Source organism: Thunnus maccoyii, chromosome 21 (assembly GCF_910596095.1).
Source record: "Thunnus maccoyii chromosome 21, fThuMac1.1, whole genome shotgun sequence".
NCBI lineage: Eukaryota > Metazoa > Chordata > Actinopteri > Scombriformes > Scombridae > Thunnus > Thunnus maccoyii.
This window is the reverse complement of record NC_056553.1, coordinates 6,270,055-6,294,659: the sequence shown is the minus strand read 5'-3', so window position 1 is coordinate 6,294,659 and position 24,605 is coordinate 6,270,055. Positions and strand designations below refer to the sequence as shown.

The window sequence follows — 24,605 nt, the reverse complement described above, 5'->3', positions numbered from 1 at the left end:
ATAATAATAATACTAATACTACTACCACTAATAATAATATCATCTTAACAGCAATGTATGTATTATATAAGTAAAATAGCAAATGCTACACATAAAAAAGCACTCACATAAATAATAAACAAATAAATACACAGACACAAAAAGGCAGCCACAGAGAAAGTGCCATTAATTTATTTCAAATCATTTATTTCACTGGCTAACAAGTGATGAAATGCTACAGGGTTTTTTTTGTGTGTGTGTGTGTGTGTTTTGTTTTTTTTCTCAAAAATGGTTGCAGTATTTGTTATGTAACTGTCTCCAGGGCTGGTCACCTCCCTCCACCCCCATCCCTGCCCCCTTCACATGAGTCTTGTCGCAGGGCAGGGCTGCCTCTGCTGCCTCCTCTGATGCTGTAATATTTGCACCGCACATTTTTTTTTATTTTTTTTTTATTTTTTTCATGATCAGACACAGATGAAAGAGAATGCTGCATAGTGGAAGCATATGGAGTCATTTTCTCTGATAATCCACCACCACCTCCCACTGGCTGTTAAAGCTGCATGCACGCCTGCCCAGTGACTCTGGGAGTGGAGGAGGCATCGCTATGATTAATATTACTTTGCTCAACTCTCCCAGCAAGGTCATCAGCAGCCATCTGTAGGCAGTGAAAAAACCCTAATATCCATTTAGATTTGAACATCCCATTGTTTTTTTTCTGCGCTTACACGATTCAGCCCAATGCACTGGTAAAGTGGCTGGCACGTACACTTGCTACTCTTTTTAAAAGTTGTACACTATATTGCGCCGTGTCACATCTGCAATGTTCTATTTGACGAATTCACGGTGGCCTACGGGAATACAAAAGCACAGAGAGTCTGTGTTTCGTGTTGGTGTCAAAAATAGCATCTTCTCTGACTATGGTGAACTGTAAATGAGTGTGAGGCTGCCTCATCATTTCCATCAAGATGACACTTTCTTCTTTTCTCATCTAGAGGGCAGTGGAGACCCATGTAAAGACATGTGTTTCCAACAGCATTACAGTGCAGAATGCAGAATGCTCACCTCACCATCTCTTGCCTTCTGAGACCTAAGTTACACAGCTGAGCCAACCATCAGCATATATATGGAAGATTTTCCTTATGCCTTACAAGACATTACACTATGCGTAATTATCTTTTTAGGATTTTAATAATGCGAGGCCATTAACTTTGCATGTATCCCACAGACAACTAACCCTGTGTAAGAAGCAGTTTATGTGCTTGATGCTGTTTGAATCTGTGTGCGTGCAGAGCATGCAGGGAAAGGGAAGGGAAGGGTTGGAGACTGGCAGTCCGGGGTTGCATATTGAGATCAAAGGAGAGTAAGTCAGACATCAACATCTGTTTCCCCCTGCTACCAAACAGGTTGGACCAACTGCTGACAACAGTTCAGATGAAGGATGTTGTTTCATTGTGCTGCACAACAGGGATCCTGATTGAAAAAGTAGATCTCTTTTCCATAGCTGCTCTCACTGTTCTTTATATTTCGGGTTGACAGTCGTCGTGATGGCACTCCTGTAGATGGGGTTGTCCCTCTGCAACAGGATGGAAACAAGCATCATCCTACACGGTTATTCTTAAACATTCATTTTGTGTTACATTACTTCTGGTAAATCGAAGGCATTACTGATCAAGCATGATTTCTGTTCATTTTCTGTTGTAATTTTAATATAACAGTTGTTATGATGTGAATGTATACAATGCTGCATATGTGTATTTAGAGAGTAATATACTATATGGTCACTATATGTTGCACATCTTTTCTTTGCTCTCACTGTTTTCCTGTTTGCCTCTGTACCACATTTACCAGAATGCTGTTGTTTTACTGTGCTGGTCAGACTGTCCCTGCACCAATGTCACCATGACAAATTCCTACATTATTGTCCATTACTATCGAAACAGCATCTGACTGACAGCTGCTGACAGAAAGGTTTGTTTGGGCAAGGCTCACCCTGTTCCAGCGTCTCTGCTCCAGCTCTCTCTGGAAGCGGGCAAACTCCCTGCGGTCATGGATGCTGGTGAGTAGTTTCCATAGCAGCAACAAAGCCACACCCAGCACCACAACAGAGGCTGATAGCACTGCAGTAATCAGGATCACGTTCGGACCTGACGGGCAATCTTGAGAGACAGAGAGGACCATTGTTCTTTATCGAAAATATTACAATATTTATTCAGAAATATTTTAGATGGAATTAACAAAATTTGTTCATATTCATGGTGGTTAATACAAAGCAGCAGGAGATAACTTTTTGGAAACAAATGGATTATAATACACTGACCTGATGTGAAATTAGTGGACCCCCTGGTTTTTGGTGAACCCAATCAGTCAGTGATCACTTACACAAAGCATGTACAATTTACAAGAGAGGCAAAAGATCTAACACTCACACCCTTTGAATTTCTCTCTTTTATACCCAACTCCATACATTTGCTTGTGCAAACCACACATCTAGTTTTAGTTGGTCTCCTATTGCTGCTTTAACAGACAAAATGTCTTCAACTGGTTTATCATGATATATATTGTTGCAGAAAGAAAGAGAGACTCGGTCTACCTCTTTTAAGAGCTACGTGAACGTGTGCAGAGCCTTCTTTTTGTCCTGTCCTCAACAAGAAGTGAACCCTGCAGCCCTCTGCATCCACTTCCATACACCTGTGGAGACCTGGAGAGGGGGTTACTGTTGATAAGCCACCAGCCTGCCTTACTAGAGTGAAGTTCAGATGAGCGCAATTTGCCTCACACTCCCTTGGATTTAAGCCCAGTGAGAAGGCCTTGCACAAGATGCATTCTCTGTGGAAAACAATCATCGAAACTGAGTCAAAACATCAGTATCATCTAAAACTGAAATACAGAGTGCTTCCAGGTGATTGCAGCTATATCAGAGTCCTGTAGCTCTTGTATAACAGTTGTTACATTCACCATATACATGTATATTTTATGTCCTATTTCACTTCAGCACATTATTTCACCTGTGATACATCTGGTTCAATTTTAAATAACGTCAGCTCTTGAAGAAATCTGCGAAATACCAATTAAATTGAATGAACTTAGAAAGGTCATAGTACCTGTGCAAGGTGCAGATGCTGGGGCAAGAAGGGCAAAGCTCACAAGTTGGACCTTGGAAGCGGTTGTCGTGGCAACTGCATGCGCCACAGTGGCAGACCCCTCTGCCCGCACAAACCTTTCCATTCTGTGACAGACAAGACTCCACGCTGAGAGGGCACTCGCACGCTCGACCACTAAATCCTGGGTGACATTCGCACACCCCACAGACACACCTGCCCTGCCCTTGAATGGTAAAACAAGTGATAAGTGTTCTGTTATGAAGTGAGATATTCAACTCTTGGAACATGTGATAGATACTATTCTACAGAGGCTGTGTGTGTGTTTCCCATACCTCCACACTGCCGTCCCCGGTACTGATCACAGCTGAAATCGCTGCATTCACAGAACTGCCCATAGTAAGCCTGGTTAGGCTTTTTGCTGCTTTTCCGACAAACACACTTCCCACAAACACACTCTCCTTGTCCACTGCACACTTCTGACGCATTATCATGGCGACAAAGGTATGAGTCAACCACCTCGCCCGACTCTGCTTGATCACACTCACAAAATGTTCCGACTCTCCCCTCTTTACATCTGTAACACAAACAAACATCTGAAGCTTGATTTGTTCTTGAATAACCCAGAATTGATGCCATCAGGCTACTTCACTTACCTGCATGAGCCACACTCCAGAGTGCCGTTCCCATGGCTACATGAAGCACTGTGTGGGACCACATCCTTTTGACACGAGCAGTTGCATATGGGGCTCAGCAGGACCTCAACCTCTTCACTATAGCCTTGGGGCTTAATAACAACACGGGCTGGTCTTTGTGAAGCAGTCACGCACAGAGGTGCTGTAATGCTTACATTAAAGCTCACCTAGAGGGGAGGTGAGAATTCCTTGAGCACAATTATAATGCTCCACTAATGAGGTAATCATAATTAGCATTACCGTCACTTCAGCTGCGAATGGCCACATGCTAACAGCAGTACTTACACAATTTACCACACACAGAGCCAGCCACAAGGCTACACACCTCGTCACCGACGAAGATGTTGGAACACCTCCTCCCCCGCTCCCCCCGCCTCAGCTTGTGGTCCTTACAGTGTGAAGTATAGGAGATGTGATAGCCCGGCGGCAGCTTGCTGTTCTCCATAACAACCTCAGAGGTCAGTGCCTGCAGTCAATACAACAGTTAACCTCTTAAAGATGAGGAGATGTCAGCAGGCTACATACATGAGGCTAATGACCTTTGTACGAGGGGAGTTTCCGCCTCACTTACATTATAGGCTTCAACTATTATCTGCAGGATGTTGTGGGAATTGTTGGAAAGCGTTCCGACTGCACATTTTGGGAAGATGCTTCTTAGGCCCTGCAGCAAAGCAACAGTTTAATGAATATATGCTCATTGACAATCCACCATCTGATGAGCTGTGCTACTCGTTCTAGAAACATTTGCATTACTGCGGTGTGATAAACAAACTGAACGCAGTTTCAAGGCTGGATGGGTTTTGTTGTGGTATCAGCTTTGGGAGACCTTAGATGATACCACTTTTGACTGATCTCTACAGGATAGATGTGAATGGTAAAGGATAAATCTGTTAATATTCTATATTTTTCCTTTGACAAGGAAAAAAAACAATAACAATGAATTGATCCTACCAACAAGTATTTTCTGTGTAGCCAAAACCAGATTTATCTTATTCCTCTGTGCCATAGACCTGCATTGTTGTCCAACAACGGAGGTCTGTGTGATGTTCCTTTACGATGAACATGGGCACTGTAGTTGATTTTGATCAATCCCACACACACCATATCCTGCTGCTGTAAATAATACACCAAATCAGGGAAAATATTCCCCAACAAATTTACTCCTGTTTGAGTAACATTTGTTAAAAACTACAGTTCCCAGCTTTTTTAGGAAAATATTTAGACATTTTTGTGGCCTTTTTTTTTTTTTTTTAAGATTTGGCTCTGGGGTGGGCTCTGGGGGATGAGGGGTGAGTGGGCTGATCTGGCATCTGTATGATAAATATTTGCACATTGTTGCATTATCCAGCTCAAGGGCTGTTATGTTACCATAAAGACAAAGTTGAAAAAAAAAGATTTGGATCTGGGAAAGTCATAAGTATTGAGAGACAGACTCTTTGTTGATAATTACAAAAGTATAAAATATCACTAGCCTTGTCATTTAACGTTTGGCCAAGTCAGTATGAGTTTTACAACTTTATTCGCAAGCATATGATTAATAAACTGTATTGTAATCACATGAAATACATGTTTACATCCAGGAATATCCTATACAAAGCTTCCAGAGCATTAGATAAGGTGAAATCCATTAAAAGTTTTTGAATGAAAGGTTTTAGACAATTATTTTACATATAATCATTATAGCAAGAGCATATTCAACAGGATGACAGGCTGACATTAAGTTAAATAAAAGTGGTTAAAAGGCATAATTGTGCAGGTTCATAACTGAGGTGCCACTGCAGTAATGATGATTTACTTCCGCCCACTTACCTGGAGCAGTCCTTCAGCACCAAAGTGTGCATTTATACAAGAAAGCTGACGAATAATTACACGAATATAGATGCCTCTTTCTGCTGTACCTCGTACAAGTGCGCGACGTCTTCGGTGACAGCGAAGATGATCTGGATGTTCTTCTGTCTTAGTGTTTCGGCGACGTGAGCCACAGAAGGATAATCCTGGCAGAAGGGGAGTCAGGGCAAATGCAAAATGCAATGCATAACACTCAGGCCAGAATATATATGTGTAATCAGTAGTTAAGCACGCTCTCCCTCTTCCCTTTATCGCTGTCCTCCCCCTTTACTTCCCATCTAACAACTCTTTCTATCGCTCATTATATTCACTCTCCCTGACAGACTTTCCATTTCCTCCAAATAGATAAATAAGTACCATTCAGAGAGGAGCGACACCCGCATCTCGCACATCCATTTTCTGCCTTGGGTGGCCATTTATCCAGACAGAAAAAGATTAATAATGTATCTATATTCACTCCACCTGTCAACTGCCTGGACTGCAATGAGGTCAAGACACATAACACTCTCATGAACCTAATGAGAGAGCTATATGGATGTTTAACACACATGAACAAAGACATACACTCGCAAGCAGATAAATAGGCGTACATGCATCCAAGCTCCCTCACAACACACACCTACCCAGCCATCTATACACAAACACAGTGAGATTAAGAGATGAAAGCTTTGGTTTGGATTACTCCACAAACACTCCAGCTGTTTCCCATCAGGGTGCGCCTGTCAGCATCTTCTTTACCCAGGGAACTGTGCTGTTGATTCTGACCTTTAAATCACTGTCTTTGACTTCTGTCTGCAGCAGACTGGACCTCTATTTCACTGCTAGGATTGCAGACGGGAATCAATTTAGTACGCTCTGCAATATCTGGTCCATAGGATAAACATTGTATGCTCCTGCGGACCACAGCTACCAAAAGGATACTGTAAAAAGAGTGTAAAGATGAACACACACACATAGCTGTGATGGCTTTTTCAGTTGAGCTCAAGCTCTGGTTTTTCTCTGTGAATATAAGCATGTTATATCCCTTTTGTTCTTGAAGCTGCATTAATCAATTTTTGGCCACTTGGGGGAAGATAATTCCAAAACAAGCTGACAGACAACAGCTGATCACCTTATAAAGTTGTTATGGCAAAGAATTACATGCTTGCACAACCAGCACACACACACACACACACACACAGCATCATTAACATCATGTGTGAATTGTGTAACTGTCCACCTGATGTATGTAAGTCCGATATTTATTTAGATAAAACTCCTTTTATCTCTGGCACAAATATTGTGGTCTTTAACTGCTAGATGTTTGACTTCTTCTCAAGTTAGTTGATAACTGCTTTTGTGTTGATAACAGTTGCCTGCTGTTGCTCGAAATAGGGTCGATAAGAGTGCTGAGTCACTGAACCACACAAGAATCTGCCAGATATCGAATCTCAGACCTCAATACTTGGTATTTAATACTAATACTATTCAGTGCCAAACTGAAACGCTACTTCTGCTACCACAATTGTTGAGAGTTGGCATCAGATGCCTGACCAGATTTGTGCACTTATGCTTTAATTAGATATTGCCTGATTTAAATAATCATTTTGACCATCTGTATCTTTTCTATGTCCTTCTATGACTGTTTGACTGCTGTCTAAAAAGCTCTGTAAAGTTTAGGTTTGGCTTTGTCACTATAAATGTTTTTTTTTTTCACTTTTCATGTAGCTTTTTGATTCAATAATATGAAAAAATATCACTAAATGAAGGTTTAAGAAAGCAATTCAAGCTTAATACTAAACCTGTGAATTTCCTCTGGTGTACACATTCTTATACAAGTGACACTTTCCGTCATTGGGAAGTACAATGCCGCCCAGTTTGCCGTCTCCAGCAAAATGGAAGCCAGCATCTGTGGAGAACACCAGCAGACGCGTCACATTCCTCCAGCCGATCTGCTCCTGGAAGTGAAGAACATGAAACAGTCAATTGGCAGCAAATAAATCACCGTGACTGACGTAAATGTTTCTGACAGGCTTTGGAGAAAGAATTACCTTTCTGCTTTTGTATGTAATCGAATGACTGTGGATGAGTAATACTTTATGCTTTCATGCTCTTTAGGGCTTAAATCTAAAACCTGTAATTACGAAATTATTAAAGTAAAATTCTCATATTTGAAGACTCATAATGAGTATAAAATACACCCCAAACTGACTTGTGTTGTTTCCCAAAGGATGCTTAGTATTCTGAAAAACCCCCTTCATCTATTGTCTGCAGTATTTCCACTTCCTCCACATTACGCCCACCTAAACGAAAACAACAATCTCTGTAATGCAGTCCTGCTCCCTGCTGGGCATCCTTACACTACCTCACACAGAGCAGCCTGCATCAGGGCATCCAGTCCTCCCTCTGGTGAGTCCAGGTTGCCAGAGATCCGCATCTTCCCCACCAGCTCCGTGAACAGGGATCCGTTGGCGGTGAGGCTCAGGACGTGGCGGTAGCTGAAGGGAGGGGCGCAGGGCCAGGGCTCGGTCCTCTTACAGGGGTTCCTGAGCAAGTCCTCCGCGGTACTGATGTACGGCATCACCGTCTTGTCCACAAATGCACCAAAGCCTTTTGGAGTGAATGGGAATGAGTAAGCAGTAGCATAAAGTTTTGAGAGGGGATTTTGTAACTCTTTTGTAACTAAAGGGTGGAAAGCGAATAACTAATGCACAGCGTTGTCCTTGAGCAAAGTACTTAATCCCCAATCGCTCCAGTGGTGCTGCTCAGTGGCCAATGATAAGATTATGATTGTGCTGGGCAACTCCCAGGTGTGTAACTGTGTGAATGTGACACAAGGGTATTCTATGAAAGGAGTGTGGAGGTGTAAAAAGTTAAGAAAAATAATGTAAGCCTTCGTTTCAGGTGAGGAGGAAATGGAAATTTGATAGGCACACAGACCCATTCTGAAGTCACTGGTCGTATTCCTCATCTCTTCCATGAGGTCGGCCCCCAACTTCTTGACGTTGGGTAGGTCGTCCTCCATGGAGAAGGAGAGGTCCATCAGGTAGTACAGGTCTATGGGGTAGTCCTCCACACGTTTGAACTTTACCTCAAAGGTCTGCGGTTTGCCTACAAATGGGCAATACAGTATTAGAATAGCAGTTACCACAATTAAGTTCCAATGCAGTTTATTTTTCCACACTTGAGAGCTCCGACTACAGAGACCACGCTGAAATTAAAATCCATTTTAAAAGTCTTGTTTATGGTGACTGCGTACCTTCTATCTACACAAGTAGTGCTACTTTATAATCTAAATCAATACCCAGTTCCCACTAAATCCACTGCTTCTCGTTGCAGTGTGAACTCTTGCGTCCTTGTGCCATTTACAACAACTCTATAAACTTTAGAGCCTGTTTTCATTGGAAGAACAGTGTCCTCCACCTCACTGAAGTCTGGAGGTAATCTCGTTAAAAAAACTGTGATAACAAGACCTTGGAATTCCTGAGGAAGAACAACCCCTGTGCTCGGAAATGACTTCTGAAGAGTTCATTGGTTTTCAACTCCAAATTTACGGATTTTCTGATCTACTGATAGACCTGAAGATGGGAGACATCTCCTCGGGTTGATGAAATAAAAAAACTGTTTTCTTTCGGTGACAGTGATAGTATGACACCCACCTGGTCTGAGGTGCAGTTGGACAGTCTGAGGCTGGAGTTGGGTGACGCCTCGGTGTTGCTGTTGGTGTCTTTGTTCTTTAGGGTGGAAGGTGATCTTTTGGTTTTTCAGAAGGACAGTGGAACCTCTGGGGTCCTCCAGGCGATCAAGAGGACAACCCCTCCTCAGCAGCGCCCTGGCTGTGTCGCAGCGCTCCCATACGTGCTGACCCACTTCTAGAAAATTCTTGACATCGGTTCAGGTTTAGTTCAAGCCCTTATAGAAACACTTTGCCTTGAATATCTCACCCTCAGAGAAAAAAAAATAATTTAAAAAACCAAATATATTAGGACAGCTAAGATTAAATGACGCCACATATATTCATCTACAGTGCAAAACAGTAATTTGCATGAAGAAATATCAGTGATGCAGTTAATGACAGTGATGTAGAGAGGGTGTGAATGCGATAATGGAAAGCAGCTTGTGTGTGTATTTATGTGTAGGTTCGCTCTCTGTGTTCACAACACGGCTGCATCTTTCATTATGCAAATAGATGTAATTAAAAATGACACATACATTCAACACTCTTATATATGATGGCCCATTTCAACACAATCTTTGATGGTATTTATGTTGGGACAACATAGCAGGCTTTTATTGCTGTTCAAACCCAATATGTAAATATCAACATAAGAAAAATCTTTATTTTTAACATATGGACTTGAGCATATGTCACTAGCAAAACAAGGATGAGATTTTCCAGGTTTTAGATATATATATATTTTTATAACTAAACAGCATTACTCTCAGTTTGGAATTTTCTGTCATTGCATAAGATATAATAAGATAGATATAGTACTCATAATTACGGCACGCATAATTTCTTTGCACAATATACTTAAAATGTCCACAATGTTATTGTTGTCATAGTAGAAAAACCTCTGACACAGCATTTAGTTCATTATGGGAAACTAACTGTTAAACTCTTCATTTCCAACTCCTCAGCATCTCCGAAATACTTTCATCTGTAGGTCAAATTCAACAATTATATCTATAATTTATACAGTCAAATAACTTACTGATCGGACCTTTAAACAACATAGCATCTCCCAATGAACACCATTCGAATAAAAGAACTGAACTGAGCATCGTGAACTGAAGTCTTCGTCGTCCCAAACAATACACAGGGTCGCATGATCCCTACGAAAAAAAAAAGGCAGAGAAAGTTTCTGAGGCCACTCACCTCCTCAGTACACCAAGCACAGTGCGGCCCCGCTGCCAGACACTCTCCACAGCTCCTGACCCCTTGACTTTGGCATTCGTGATCTGAATGGTCTGAATGAGCAGAAACCAGCCAAAAGATATACTTTTCCACCTCTTAAATGCACCATATCGTATCTGTTCAGGTGAAGTTTTCTGTGCTTTCACATTCTGGTTTGGTATGTAATGTAAAGGTCCACTTTGGGACCCACTTATTTTTCTTTTTGCTAAGCTAAACTGCCTGTAGCTTCACATTTAACGGACATATCTGACAGTGGCATTGATTTTCTCCTCTTAAATCTCAGCAAGAAAGCGAATAAGCACAATTCCCAAAATGCCGAACTGTTCCTTTATATTATAATTTAAATCCACCCTGTGTCATGTCATTAACATGGCACTCTGCTAAAAAAAAACGCCTCACAGAAGTGACTACATGTCGCATCACGCCTAATTTTACATCGCATTTAAAACAGAGCCGCTGAACCCCGAGGATATGACAGGTGCACATTTTAAGTGGCAAACAACTGGTGGGATCCAGGCTACAATCTAAATGAGAATTTCTGAGTAGGAAGAATAATGAGACAGTTTACTTTCATTGCATCCTCAATGAGAGAAGTATTGACCCACCTCGTGTTCCTGTGGCGCTGTATCTGCAGCACAATAACAGGACAACAGCAAATAGCAGGCTCATCTGGAAAAAAAAAAAAGAAAGGGGGGGGGGGGGAAAGCAATTTACTGACTAAAAATGTGGACCATTCTTTCCTCTCAAATCATTAAGGTGGAGTGGAGTTGTAATTGCTGTTTAAGGAAAATAATCTCTACACCGAGCAGCTCACAAAAGACCCCAATATTTGATCTACTGGGTGTTTGGTTTATACAATAGAAATAAGAGGCACTTACTGGGTGCCCCGGTGGCCTAATGGTTAAGGTGCATACCAAATAACCACAACATCCACAGCTTGACTCCTGGCTGTGGAACCCTTGTTGCATGTCATACCCTTATTTCTCCCTCCCTGTGTTTCCTGTGTCTCTCCACTGACTGTCAAATAAAGGCAAAATGCCATAAAAATAAAAATCATCTAAAAAAAAAATAAAATAGAAAAATAAGAGGCACTTACCTTGAGCGAGTCAACCGTACAGAGATAAACATGAAGGGGGAAACGGGTGTCTTCCCTCTGGGGGGGGAGGGACCAGATGGTTTCCTCTACCCTCCCTGTGCCGGACATGAGCCGGGGGACTCCTCCAGCACTCCCCTCCCTCTGTTATCCTCCTTCTTATAGCAGCCACAAGTGGATCTGTCAGCTTATCTTTCAGGGTCCTGAGCAGCAAATGATCTCTTCAAGTAAGGCCAAAGAAAAAGGGAATAAATCCTTGGTTTTCTGCTGAGAGAAGCTGAAGAAAAGAAAGAAGACACTTTCTGTCATACTTGTCCTCATAGTGCACGGCTGGTGTTGGAGAGCAAACTCTATCGCCTACATTCTTTGCTTCGCTCTGCTTTCTCAATTGTTTGGCCTTGCGTTCCACTGTATGAGACTAAAGCCCATATGGAAAGATATTGACCTGACTGCCACACAAGCTAAATGAGTTTTGAGGACATGTTCCTTACTCAAAATCCACCTGCAGAGGCTTGAGAGTTTCTCTGTGGTCCGAGCCAATGTCCTACTGCTCAAACAAGAGGAGTAAAATGAATAATATGAAAGCTGATCCACAGCTAATGGCCGATTTATTTGCATCTAACTAGTGGGATTGCAGTTTTATCCCACAGAGGAGCCGGTTCCCAGGGCTGTGTGGAAATAAACTACCAAATGATCACATAGCATCACACAGTAAAATAATAGAAGGATTATCTGCAGTACTCTATTAAAGAGTGGAAGTAAATATGCAGTGAATTTCCTCAATATCAAGCAGCTTTCACTGCCCACTCCAAGCCCACTGTAATTGCAAAAGACAATGGAATTAGTTAGTGTGCAGAAATGAGATCGACAATACATCAGAGAGACAGTTGGTTTGTTATTCCCGTTTGAGAGATAATGGCGATGAGAATTGAATCGCAATAGTTAAGGGAAGAAAGGAAAAAAAAAAAAAAAAAAAAACGCTTTCCATTATTGCCTGCTTCTATTTAGTTTAATTCAATTCAAATGTCTTTATCAGTCTGCGGGTGGAATTTTGTTTGCAGACAGAGTTTAAAATAAAAATGCATAACAAATCACCCCTTCCCTCAATCATACAAATATAATTTGATAACACCAGATATGGACTCAATTGCACAACACAATGCACCAAAAATTCAGTAACAATAGGGGAAAAAAAAGTTTTCTCACAGGCACATGCAAAAAAAAAGAAGTTACTGTGACTCATTTTCCAGCAGAATATGGAGCTCTCATCAATGCATGAAGAAAGAAGACCACGCACTGTTAACTCCAGCAATTTAAGGAGATTGCTTCTATGCCCATGCATCAACGTCCTACTGTCAGTACGGTGCTCTCTGTACTTCTACTTGCTGACACATTATTTCCAAAATACACTAGCAGTTCCCTCTCAAAGAGACATTGATCTCAGGACACTGAGAATGAGCAGCCACTGAGAGGTTTTATCAACTCCCCAATGCTCCCTGCTGGAGAAAAAAATGCATGAACCACCTCCGAATGATATCATCCATATTCACTATTCACTAATGCACCAAACAGTATTAAATAAAGTGTTAGTGGTTTAATAGTAACCAGCTAAACTCTATAATACAGCAGCAGCCGCTGTATTTTATCAGCAAGCATAACTGTCGCTCTGCCCAGTCATCCGCAGATAATAAAGACTGTGAAAAAGCAAGTAAGTGGACCTTGAGTTTCCAAAGTCAAGCATGAACTTTCACAGTCTGTTAACCGCAGTTTATAGCTTTCCACTGATGAAGACGATGGGAAGGGGTTGAAATCCCCGTTTCTTCAACTTTTTTTCCTGATCTTTGAACTGAATTTTGCAGACCTGCAGATGAAGACCATGAGAAGTGGTTGAAAGCTTAGGAAAAAGTAAGTGGACCTTGAGTTTCCAAAGTCAAGCATGAACTTTCACAGTCTGTTAACCGCAAATTATAGCCTTCCACTGATGAAGACGATGGGAAGGGGTTGAAATCCCCGATTATTCAACTTTTTCTGGATCTTTGACCTGCAGCTGAAGACCATGAGAAGTAGCTGAAAGCTTAGGAAAAAGCGAGTAAGTGGACCTTGAGTTTCCAAAGTCAAGCATGAACTTTCACAGTCTATTAACCGCAGTTTATAACCTTTCACTGATGAAGACGATGGGAAGGGGTTGAAATCACCGTTTCTTCAACTTTTTCTGGATCTTTGACCTGCAGCTGAAGACCATGAGAAGCGGTCGAAAGCTTAGGAAAAAAGCGAGTAAGTGGACCTTGAGTTTCCAAAGTCAAGCACGAACTTTCACGAACTTTAACTATTATTAATTACGGTATCTGTCCTACATCTCACTCGGTCGATAAAAACACAAAAGAATAATGAGGCTTGCCTCTTTAAAAAATCATCAAGAATAGAACAAAAAAAAAAAAGCTAAAAAGCTTATTAACATCTTTGACTTGAAAGACTGTTGGTGTAGTACAAAATCGTGTTTCATCTCAGTTTTTGAAAACGCACAACTGGTGCCTTCTTTTATTAGATATGTGATCACACAAAATATTAATAAATTCATGGTCTTCCTACAAAAGAAGGTAATTTATAATGGTTTTATGTAAAAAAAAAAAAAAAAAAACACTGTTCCAAGTTGTTTTTTTCATGAGATGTGCTTTTTATATAAGCTGTATGTATCCAGATATTGTGTATGTACACTAATCTCCAATACAAGACCTGTCATCTGCAACAGAAAGCATGAATCATAAATGATTAAAACAAAGAGGGAAAGAATCTGCAATATATTATGTGTGATATTGCTAAACAAGAATGAACTTCATTGGTAATTATGTTTAACATCTGCCTTGCATTTTAATGCACTCTCATAACTTTTATTCCCCTCCTGTCGCACACTCGTATTACCATTTTAATTTAAAACTTCTCACTGGAAAAAGAGGTTATTTTGAAGATGCTGTTTGCTATTGTTTACGGCTTACATAATGTTTGGGGGAGGGCACAGAGCTTTTTTTAAATCCCAGAGCTTCATTTTAACTTGATAGAGGCCTGTCACCAAATATCTGGATTGTGCTTTCAGTGGCTACACAGGACTGTGGGTGCTGCCATGTAGGAGGAGTGACAACAAAAGGGAAAGACTAGAGCGTTATTGCCTCTTTCTGTCTCAAAATGTAAAAAAAAAAAAAAAAAAGTAAATCTTCACGCTGTTTGGTGGTGAGGATTTCAAATTCTACTTTTAAAAATCGAAAAAAGATCAGAGCCGAAGGAACAAGTTTTCTTCTACTTTTACATCACCCCTGCTAAGATTAACTCCCATTTCTCAAATGATGAATTTCTCATTTTTTGGAATGAATCTCTTCACAGGCAGGTAATGTGGTGACTCATAATGAGCTGAAACACTGAAAACCATTAGTCTGAGTTGTGTGAATAACCAGAGGCGAGAGACCTTGTGCAGGTGGACAGCTCTGTCTCAATATAGACCTGGACCTAAAAACTGAAGGATATTCACAAACAGCTTAACCTGACCACAAGAAACTAATGGAGGATGGAAGTCAGCCTTCAGGGGAGATGGAGTGATTAGTCTAGTAGGGAAGCCTGACTGAAGTCCACAGAGTGAAGGGAACTTTTTTTGTCACAACATCTGTCCCAGGCACTTTGGCTCCCTGTTTTCAGCGCTGAGGTTTGCGACTGCAGTGCTGATTGAGTTCAGGCAGCTGGTTCCGTCCCTTCATTAGCTTTCTCATGAATCTGACGCTCTAGCTGGATGGCATTGATGCTCCTGGAGCCCTCTGGCTGGATGTTGTATTACTCTCTGAGGCTGAGTCAGTCCAGATGTTCTGCCCTTCTGCTGCTTCTGCTGCTCTTGGGTTTTCTCCAGTGATATTAGCCTTCCCAGGCTGTTGGCGTCGCCGGAGCTCGCGGTGCTGCTTGGGCATCGGGAAGAGCAGCGCGATGCCCGCTGCCTGAGGTTCTGGGAGATGGATCGATGGAGGTTTCTCATTGAAGAACTGGCTGCCATGGTGACCACCCAGGGGTGACGGATGGCTTGGTCGGCAGTCAGGCGAGTGGCTGGGTCCAATGCCAGCAGGCGCTGGATGAAGTCCTTGGCCAGGTTGGACACAGACGGCCAAGGCTGTGGAAAAGAAGGAGCAGAGCAGAGTGATTGCCATCACTATATAAAATAATAGGATACAGAATACAGAATATAAAAGCACTCACTCCAGAAGATGTCAATTCAGCCTACACACACCTCAATGACACACACAGACACTCTGGAACCCACATTCCTCTAAAAGCACCGCCTGGGTATCTAGACGAGGCGCCTGCACAGATTCAAAGCCTCTTCAAAGCGGGATGCAAGATTTCATTCTAACAAAGCAATAAAACTATGATCCCTGTGCTCCGCAGGCCTAACAAGCAGAACTAAACTCAAAGGAAAGCTAAATGTCACTGGGCAAAGGGAAGCAGCAGTCTTGGCTGAATGAATACGAAGCCTGGGAGGTAGGACGGCCCTGCCGTATGTGTGGGATTTAGGCACATGTTTATTCTTAGCTTGCATTAGCTTCACAATAAAGGCACCACGGTTGAGCCTCATTGGGATTTTTCTGCTCTTTGTTAATTCAAATAGCAAATCATTCCCCTTGTCATGACCCAAGCTGACATTCAAGGATACTTTGAAATCCTGCGCCGCCATATCATCTCTCCGGTGGGAGAGAAGACATCAGAATTATTATCATAATTCAGAATCATTAAATAATTAATCACAGCTTTGGTTCTTTGTCATGGAAACAACACTGTAGAGGCCTGCCTCAGGAAACGGACGACCTTTGGGCTTCCAACTTACCCTAAATATAATATTACTGATGCAGACATTGAATTATATTGATTTGGCATCAGATTAAGAAGATGACCAAGACAGCTGGTTGAGCTATAATACGCATGCTGTGATAATTCCTTATGAAACATGGGCAGTTATAGACGTTGTGACAATAACACAATGACCTTTAACAGTGTCAAAAAGCGAGCATGTCCTTATTTAGCCTACATGATGTTTAGTTGGGATTGTTTGAGTAAAGTCAGGTAATGATAAGCATAATTCAGAAACTGCCTCCTTAATCACCTCTATCTCACTCTCATGTCTTTAAGATGCAAAAACATTTCCACAGTCACCCACCAATTAGCTCAAATATTTCTCAACCGTGTCTGGCTGGGGAGAATAAAAGCTAAATACAGTAAAATCTGTGTGTGCAAAATTCTCTCATTCTCCGCTCAACCTCGCACAGATCTCGCTCTTTAGGGAGGTCTCGCTCTCCATTTTAATCCCGAAATGCATTTCTCGCTCCTTTTTTGTCTCTCGCCGAGTAATGACAATTAATCAAGCATGAAATTGACAATCGTGAGACTGTTGCCGGTGAGAGGAATTCAAAGAAGCAGGGACTCGCTTATTCTCACAGTGCACTGACTGGAGACGAGTGTGTGTGTGTGTGTGAGCACAGCGCAGGGTGCCGACGCCGCTGTACAAGTCGCAAAAATGCTTCTCACTCAAACTTTCTTCTCATTGTGTTGTTATTTCACACCTGAGAGGCAGGCAGAGTGACACTTGGTTTCCCTGGGAAAGAGAGAAAGTGTTTGATTGAGCTCCCACAACTAACAAGTCTGACTTTCATCTTCATCAAGCGCTGCTGGTTACTCAGTGAGGTTCCTTATTTTGGCGCCATGAAGTACACATATGATAGCTGCCGTGGCTAGCAGGTTGAAATGGAATGAAGGGAACACATAAGCTTAGAGCATGATCGCTACGTAGGAGAGACAGTGAAGCCTAGAATAGCTAGGAAAGATGCAGAAAAAAATCTGAAGCTACAGCTGAGAGGTGACAAAAGTTTGCCTCCCTCCTGCTATCACAACCCAGAATCTGCGTACAAATAACACGACTTTACACTTTACACTAAATTGCGTGCAGTGCATATGCCAAAGTCCAATTTTGTATGCAGGGAATACACCAATTTAAAGCTGTATTTAACACCTTTGGTTAGGTTTAGGCACAAAAACCACTTGGTTAGGGTCAGGGAAAGATCATGGATTGGGTTAAAACAGCAAAATGCGGTAAAAATGTCCTGATGTGACGCTAAAAATCTTGGTTAAAATGCCCCATGTGAAGGTAAAAATCTTCCAACTAATTATCTAGCCATCTACCTAAGCTGCCTCCTCCTAATAAGCCACAAATCTCCTCATAAAATAAAAGAAAGTTACATTATATTGACGATTAGCGTTTCACCTGCAAGCAAAATTGGACTTTGGCGTATGCACTGCACGCAATTTGAAAGTGTAAAGTCGTGTTATTCGTACGCAGATTGAGACCAGGCCAGCTATCAACATGGTACACCTAAAGAAGAAGAGACGTAACTCTGTTGTCTTCCTGGAACCGAGCCACCGGCAGGAAGTTTATCTCTCCCCCTTATTTCCAACATTTTTCACGTCAAAAAACACCAAGGCTTTATTGTGTTTGGTGGAAAGGGGCGAGAGCCGGTGTTATACATCACTGTTGAGCAGAGCCGAAGAGGAGGGGAGGGGTGGTGGGGGGTTGGGAGGTGGTGATGGTGGTGGGGGGGCAAATGGAGTGTGGATATGGCATAAGCAGTGGAGAAACCTACAGGGCTTGGCTTACTGAGCAACATCTTGTTAGAGTGAATGAGAAGCTCCGCTGACTGTGTTTGCGGCGTGCTACATCTTTACCTGACAAAGCCATGATTGCAACAAATGAAGAAAACGCTAGAAGGTTGGATTACACTAATGTGATCACGAGGATAATATACTTTTGAGTAATGATCAACTCCGCACGAGAAACCCCTCCCTCCCCCGCCTTACAATTCACTCAAATCTGATTCACCTGGCAGCATTCCCTCAGCAACAAAGCCAAATTTAAATATGTCTCATCATAATGAGTCCACATGGGAAAGGTGGCCTGTTGTTAATTCAGGTGAACGCCGCAGCTAAACCTCAGTAATCAAAATATCAATACCCGGATGCAGGAGAGATTGGCCTGTCATGTACAATACACTGTGGCCGAGTGGAGGCTGGGTTTGTTCACGTGGTGATCACTAGGGGGCAGACTGGGCTAACCGTTACCCAGATTGCCCTGCTGCTGCTGCTGCTGCTGCTGAGACATGCAGATGTTTGGGTTGGGTCAGGAAAGTGTGGCTTCAATAACACAGCAGCAGAATGCAGAGGAGGTTACAAGGCTAATGCAAGGCTTCATGCTTTACATACTAAAGGCTGCCATGACATAAGCACACATGTATGTACGCTGGCACACACACACACACACATGCACGTACACATGAGATGAAATGCCCAGATTTCATCCGATGTGCAGAGAACGGATTGGGTGATAAGGTGCAACCCCCCCCCCCCCCCCCCCCCCCCCCCCGAGGCTACACCTATTCTTCCTCTGCCCTGCTTGTCCTCTGTCCCCTTCTGTCTTTTCCCTCCAGCCCCTCCCTCCCCTGCAACCACCCCCTCTGTTCCCCTTCTTTCCTCCCACTGTTAAGTGAATGCATCAGTGTGAGCCTGCACTACAGGTCTTAAGGCCAGCGGCTGTTGCACCGTTGGGGGAAATGCATGCATGATGTGTGTGTGTGTTGTGCTGTGGGGGGTGGGGGGCTGGGGGATGCAGGGGAGACAGAGAGACCTAGTTTGTGGGCAGGTGGCAGGTGCCTGGGGCCATTTGCATTACTGAGTGAGTCTCACCTCCATGTTAGCCCACCCACACACACACACACACACACAAACACACATACACACACACAAACACACATATTTACTGCATGTCCCTATTCAGCTTCAATAAATACAAAAGGTTACTGCTTTTGTAAGAATATCAGTAATTGCAGCCCTTGTGTATTAATTTGCACAGTAGAGAAGAAGAGTAATTTCTGAAATCTTTATATGTCCATCTATAAACATGTCACTACTCGAGGTGAATGCTTTTTCATGGAACTGCTTTGTTGAATACTTATGCATAACCTCCTAACGACAATATCCTGGTTCTGCTATTAATGAATAACAAACTAACATATTACATAACTGTAGGACGTAGAGTCATACGGTTAAAAAGCACTTTGTTAAATCATACATAACCAGGTTAGACTTCAAAGACATTAATTGAATAACACTTGTTAATACATGGTTGCAATTTGAAAGTAGATTGATAATTAACCAAAATAAACAGTAGACTTTTGAAAGGAATTTAACAATTCAGCTTTGCAGTTTTTCAAAAGGAAATTACAAGGACTATTACTTTTTTCAATTTGCATCCTGATTTACCAATTGGTTTTCTCATTTACTATTCCATTTACCAAAGCTATTATCATTTATAGGTTCCTTGTTGTGACAAACTGTATTCATTCCGTGCATTTCTGCCATCTTGAAGGCACGGAGTGTGAAGCGTCACTAAATTCCAGTTGGATTTTTATGCTTGCTTAAAGTGGTTAGCACTGTTATCTTAAAGTAAGAGGGTCCTGGGTTTGAATTGAGCATCTGGCTGCACTTTACTGCAAGGAGTTTGTTCCAAGAGGCAGATTTACTGAGTTTTCTGATAACTTTTCAGGCTTAAACAGCTCTTTTTACGTCAGTCCGTGTTCCTGACTTGAGGGTGTTTGGATAAGATATCCAGATATCCCAGTAAACAGGGCATGAGTAAAATGGGAACTCCATATTGTCCACAGGTGTGAATGTGAATGTGCTTGTCTGTTTAGCCTTACTGGCGACCAAGGTGTAACCTGCCTCACCTCATGCATATAAGAATAAACGCCAGCATCCACTGACTCTGAACAGTTTAAATAATGGCTATAATAATCATAAGAAGCTAAACATAACAAATATTCTTGTCTATCAATTACTCCACTGACTAGTAACATCTTCTTACTCCTCATCGCTGGCAAACTAAGCTAAGAGAACCTTACTGGATATGTTTATGTTGCTATAAGTCCAGTTCTGCTTCTTCATTAAAGCATAGCCAGTCAGCGTTATCACTACTCCCCAGAATATAAAAAAACCATTTTGCTTTCGGTGGGTCTACATGTCCCTCTGTTCAATTGGCGGACAGCTCATTTCAAACGAAACTCTTCGAGTCAAGTTTAATATGTGAAGGGAATTACTCCGGCTGTTGAAATTTTCTGGATACTTGAACCTCCATCATACATAACAGCAGTATTATCACAGTGTGTGTCTGTGTGTGTAACTGTGTTGTCAGTCTATCAGTGAGGGTGGATACTTGCACACGACGGAGAATAAGCGTCTTGTCAACTTAGAAATGTGATTGATGGCTGATCCATCAAACCCTGGACTGCCACTCAGCCATGTATGATGTCTTCATATTGTCCTCGTATGAATTTAGATTGAAGTTTTTACTGCGTCTCCGGGACAACGTACCATCCTATAAAATGTGGTTTTTCCCGGGGATTTTCCTTCACCAGTGTGGCCTACATATGAGCTGTGTCAAAAGCCACCATGAAAACGTGAAATAAGCCCTTGCATAAACTCTAGAAGGATTTTGCCCTATTGTTCAGTTGGTGGTCAGTGCAGCGGTAAACACAGGGATAATAGTCCAGGGCCTATGTAAGGGAGCCTCTTGTATGCCAGACTAAAATGTCAGACTGCGTCCCTGAGAATCAGGCCAGGCTTAAAGCCCAGTGAATAATCCAGCCTTGGGTGTAATCAGCGTGAAAGAACAAGCTCGAACTCACCACTGAGCTCGACAGAATAGGCTGTTAAAAATACCCACTTCAGTCGTATGAATGAGGAAAGTGGAAAAAAAAAAAAAAAAACATGCATCCGTTTCTATGCATCCTCGCAGAGCCAAATCAGGAGGAAACTCGAGACACCAAAACAAACTTTCGCATATCCATTCATGTTCTTTACACTGCTGCCGAGGATGAAAACAAGGAAAAAAAATCACTTTGTTACAATACCTGCGCTGGAACATTCTCAGTCGAAATCTTTCTATTTACACTAGGAGGGGTTTGAACAATGTTGCTATTCCTGGTAGTTCTAATAGTATAATGAGTAGGGTTTGCTCATTCTAGGGTATTGTTTACCAATGTGTTGCTAGGGTTGGATAACTCCAAAGAATGCACATCATACTCAACCAAACCAAAACCATGTCAAAAACTGAAATGGCAGACAGGACCTTTAGTTGAAACTGTTCTTTGTATGCAGAAATACTCTGGAATGCTTTCATCTATTGAGAGAAACCTCAGTCAGCCAAAGAATTACATCTCTTTCAGCTAAATCTGTGAGCTATTACAAAAGGACAACTTCCACCTTTTTCACTTGACTTTTTGTGTTCTGAGCAATTTGAGGTTGCAAATGAGCAAAATTGCACTCTAAAAACCTATTGCTTTTTGGTTATATCCAAAGAACCATAGTTTTTACTATCAATACGCTTCAAATAAACACTTAATATACATAACCAAACTCAAATTGACAATGAAAAGCTCAAAAAACTCACATCTCCATGGAAGCTGTATCTTCCTCTAAGAATGGATCTATAGAGTCGCACTCGACTGTCGTCCTCAAAGGGCATTGATCCACTTAACACGATGTAGGCAATCACCCCCAAGGCCCACATGTCCACTGCACAAGAATAGGGTCTCCTCAGTAACACTTCAGGGGCCAAGTACTCAGGGGTTCCACAGGTTGTTCTCAAGGAACAGGTACGGTCTGCCCCGATCCCATCAGTGCCCGAAACCTCTGACCCTGTGCCGCCAAAAGTAGCCAGTCCAAAGTCAGTCACCAGCAGCCTGGAGTCAGCCCCGGGGTGGTAGTAGAGAAGATTCTCAGGCTTCAAGTCTCTGTGGATGATACCCAGCGTGTGGAGGTATCCCACCCCAGCCAGCACCATCCGGAGGGCCTGGGTAGCGTCCCGCTCTGTGAAGTGTCCTTTGCTGACGACGCGTTCCAATAATTCCCCACCTGTGGCCAGCTCCAGCACCATGTAGACCCGCTGTGGAAACTGAAACACCTCGATCAGCTGAATCACATTCGCATGGCTCACCCGCGGCAGCACCGCCAGCTCAGAGGCGCACACCTCACGGCCCTCTGGAGCCTCTATCTCCATCATTTTTATGGCAAAGGGCTGGCGAGTCGCCCTGTGTTCCACACGCACAACACGGCTGAAGCTTCCACGACCGATCAGAGCCTTGATGTCATATCTGACAGGGCAGAAGGGGAATGATGACTCATTACAGCATAACTATCTCATGATACACTGTTGCAGAGCACTCAGCGTCTCACATTGCAGCTGCAGCGGTGATGTATGGAGAGATATCTGCACGCTGCAGCAAAGGTGACCAAGGAAATTCATCTATACATCTATACTGTATATGCAGCATTTCCTGAATAAAATGATTCTGATGTAGATCATTAATGAAATTGAAGTTTGAAGTTGAAATGTATTTGAACTAAGCATTTGAACAAGACAATACTTCATGTATGCTATGACTAATCAGATATGGAGGGGAGACTTCAGCTTCCTTTCTTTGTTTCTAAGCTTTCATCTGACAAGTACAGGAAGAGAGTTTTCAGGTATTACAAGTCCTAGTCCTCTCAAATGAGTGTCTAGTATTACTGCTATGCACTAATAAGTTGTATTGCATGAAGGTTGGTGGTGGTGGGCTGAGTAGAATGAGAAAGCTTATTACATTAAAAGGCTCCCATGAACACGGTGAAGAGTCTTAATAAGCCATTTCACCTTGTTATGTGCATAAATGTAAAAAAAATTGGCTGCTCAAGGGGTGAGATAAAATTACTTGTTTGGAATTTCTTTTACTTCCTTTTTTTTTAACACAGTAAGTTACTTGAAATTGGAAAGACAAAGGCAGATAACTTTACTGGTGGCAGGTAAATATCGGCATTAAGATATAAGCTATGCAGTCAGTTGCTTGTTTTCCAGCTTTTGAAAGTCTGATGGCTTAAAGGTTCCAAAAATCCAAGAATCTAACAATTGTAATAATATATATAGTTTATAAACTGCTAAAATAAGATAAGTAATATCACTAGATTAAAGAAGATTCTTACAGATTACTTGAAAAAGCTGTACCAAAAAGTTGATCTCAGCTTTTTCCCTTAAAAAACAAATATCAAGACTTGATATCATGGCTTTTTAAAGATTGATTTTTAGTGTATTGACATTGCTTTTGAATCTTCATTATTAACATTTACCTTGCTGTCACACGTGGATCAAACTTGTCTTTATACTTGGCAACTTTATCCCTCTGTCGTCCATCTCTGAGTATCTGCTGTTGGCCGTTCGACGTCGGTTGAAGATTCTTACCGCTTGTGGAAAACCACGGCTTCTCCATATGCTTCTTTGCCTCACTATTATCACCATCATCATCATTATTATGTGCTCTGCTGAAAGCCACAAGCGATTGCACCACGCTTACATAGCCCTTCTTGGATGCCTTAGGCAGCACCTTGCTGGTCCCGCAGCCCATCGCTCAGTGTAACCAGCCAGTGGCGGTGGCTTGTTTCTGCTGGAGCATGCAGGTAAGCACAGATGGCAGGTGTTGTGCTTTTGGTGTGTTAACAGTAATAGTAAGCTCCACCCAGCCAGCAAGATGCAGGTGGCAGGTGTGTGAGTTCACCCTCCCGCTCACTCATGTGATAAAAGTGTCACGTAAACAGAAATTGGTTTGAAGCTATTGTCACTCTTCATACAGTCGATTACCACAGTGATTGTAAATTGAGGAAGAACCAAAAGGAAGTGGCAGATAAAATTGTTACATAACATAAAAACACAATAGCAGAATGATTTGCCGCTTTTTTAAAATAAAAGGGGATCTCAATTAAATTAATCTGTAATAAAAATGTCAACTTATAACTTTTGGAAGCTCTGTTTTCTGTAAAGACATGTGACTTCAGACTATAGGGGTAAGATACTGATCTGTCACTTCATTTTGTATGGAAATATTATGCTCATATAA

General features: G+C 42.1%; 2 protein-coding genes across 2 annotated transcripts; both read right to left on the bottom strand.

Moving 5' to 3' along the window:
* Positions 1-155: 155 nt before the first annotated feature.
* Positions 156-9,423, bottom strand: LOC121888547 (integrin beta-1-like). The gene is made up of 13 exons (XM_042400150.1): positions 9,259-9,423; positions 8,540-8,710; positions 7,965-8,209; positions 7,402-7,557; positions 5,671-5,766; positions 4,344-4,433; positions 4,098-4,238; positions 3,734-3,939; positions 3,413-3,654; positions 3,081-3,303; positions 2,570-2,805; positions 1,969-2,135; positions 156-1,552 (listed from the first exon to the last, which is right to left on the bottom strand). Exons 2-13 carry the CDS (start codon positions 8,640-8,642, stop codon positions 1,487-1,489), a joined length of 1,971 nt encoding a protein of 656 aa, XP_042256084.1. The 5' UTR covers positions 8,643-8,710; positions 9,259-9,423; the 3' UTR covers positions 156-1,486.
* Positions 9,424-14,118: 4,695 nt separating this feature from the next.
* LOC121888578 (serine/threonine-protein kinase H1-like) lies at positions 14,119-24,193 on the bottom strand. The gene is made up of 3 exons (XM_042400200.1): positions 23,842-24,193; positions 22,130-22,832; positions 14,119-15,754 (listed from the first exon to the last, which is right to left on the bottom strand). The coding sequence occupies exons 1-3, from the start codon at positions 24,114-24,116 to the stop codon at positions 15,362-15,364; spliced, it is 1,371 nt and encodes a 456-aa protein (XP_042256134.1). The 5' UTR covers positions 24,117-24,193; the 3' UTR covers positions 14,119-15,361.
* Between the last annotated feature and the right edge of the window lie 412 nt (positions 24,194-24,605).

Excerpts from the sequence above, each read along its gene's own strand:
- LOC121888547 (XM_042400150.1), bottom strand. The coding sequence starts at position 8,642 with ATGGACCTCTCCTTCTCCATGGAGGACGACCTACCCAACGTCAAGAAG. Across the intron at positions 4,434-5,670 it reads ACGTCGCGCACTTGTACGAG|GGCCTAAGAAGCATCTTCCC; the intron begins GTACAGCAGAAA and ends GCTTTGCTGCAG. Across the intron at positions 2,806-3,080 it reads AGCATCTGCACCTTGCACAG|AGAATGCATCTTGTGCAAGG; the intron begins GTACTATGACCT and ends TGTTTTCCACAG.
- LOC121888578 (XM_042400200.1), bottom strand. The coding sequence starts at position 24,116 with ATGGGCTGCGGGACCAGCAAGGTGCTGCCTAAGGCATCCAAGAAGGGC. Across the intron at positions 22,833-23,841 it reads GATCCACGTGTGACAGCAAG|ATATGACATCAAGGCTCTGA; the intron begins GTAAATGTTAAT and ends CTGCCCTGTCAG. Across the intron at positions 15,755-22,129 it reads GATACAGCTTCCATGGAGAT|CCTTGGCCGTCTGTGTCCAA; the intron begins GTGAGTTTTTTG and ends TCTTTTCCACAG.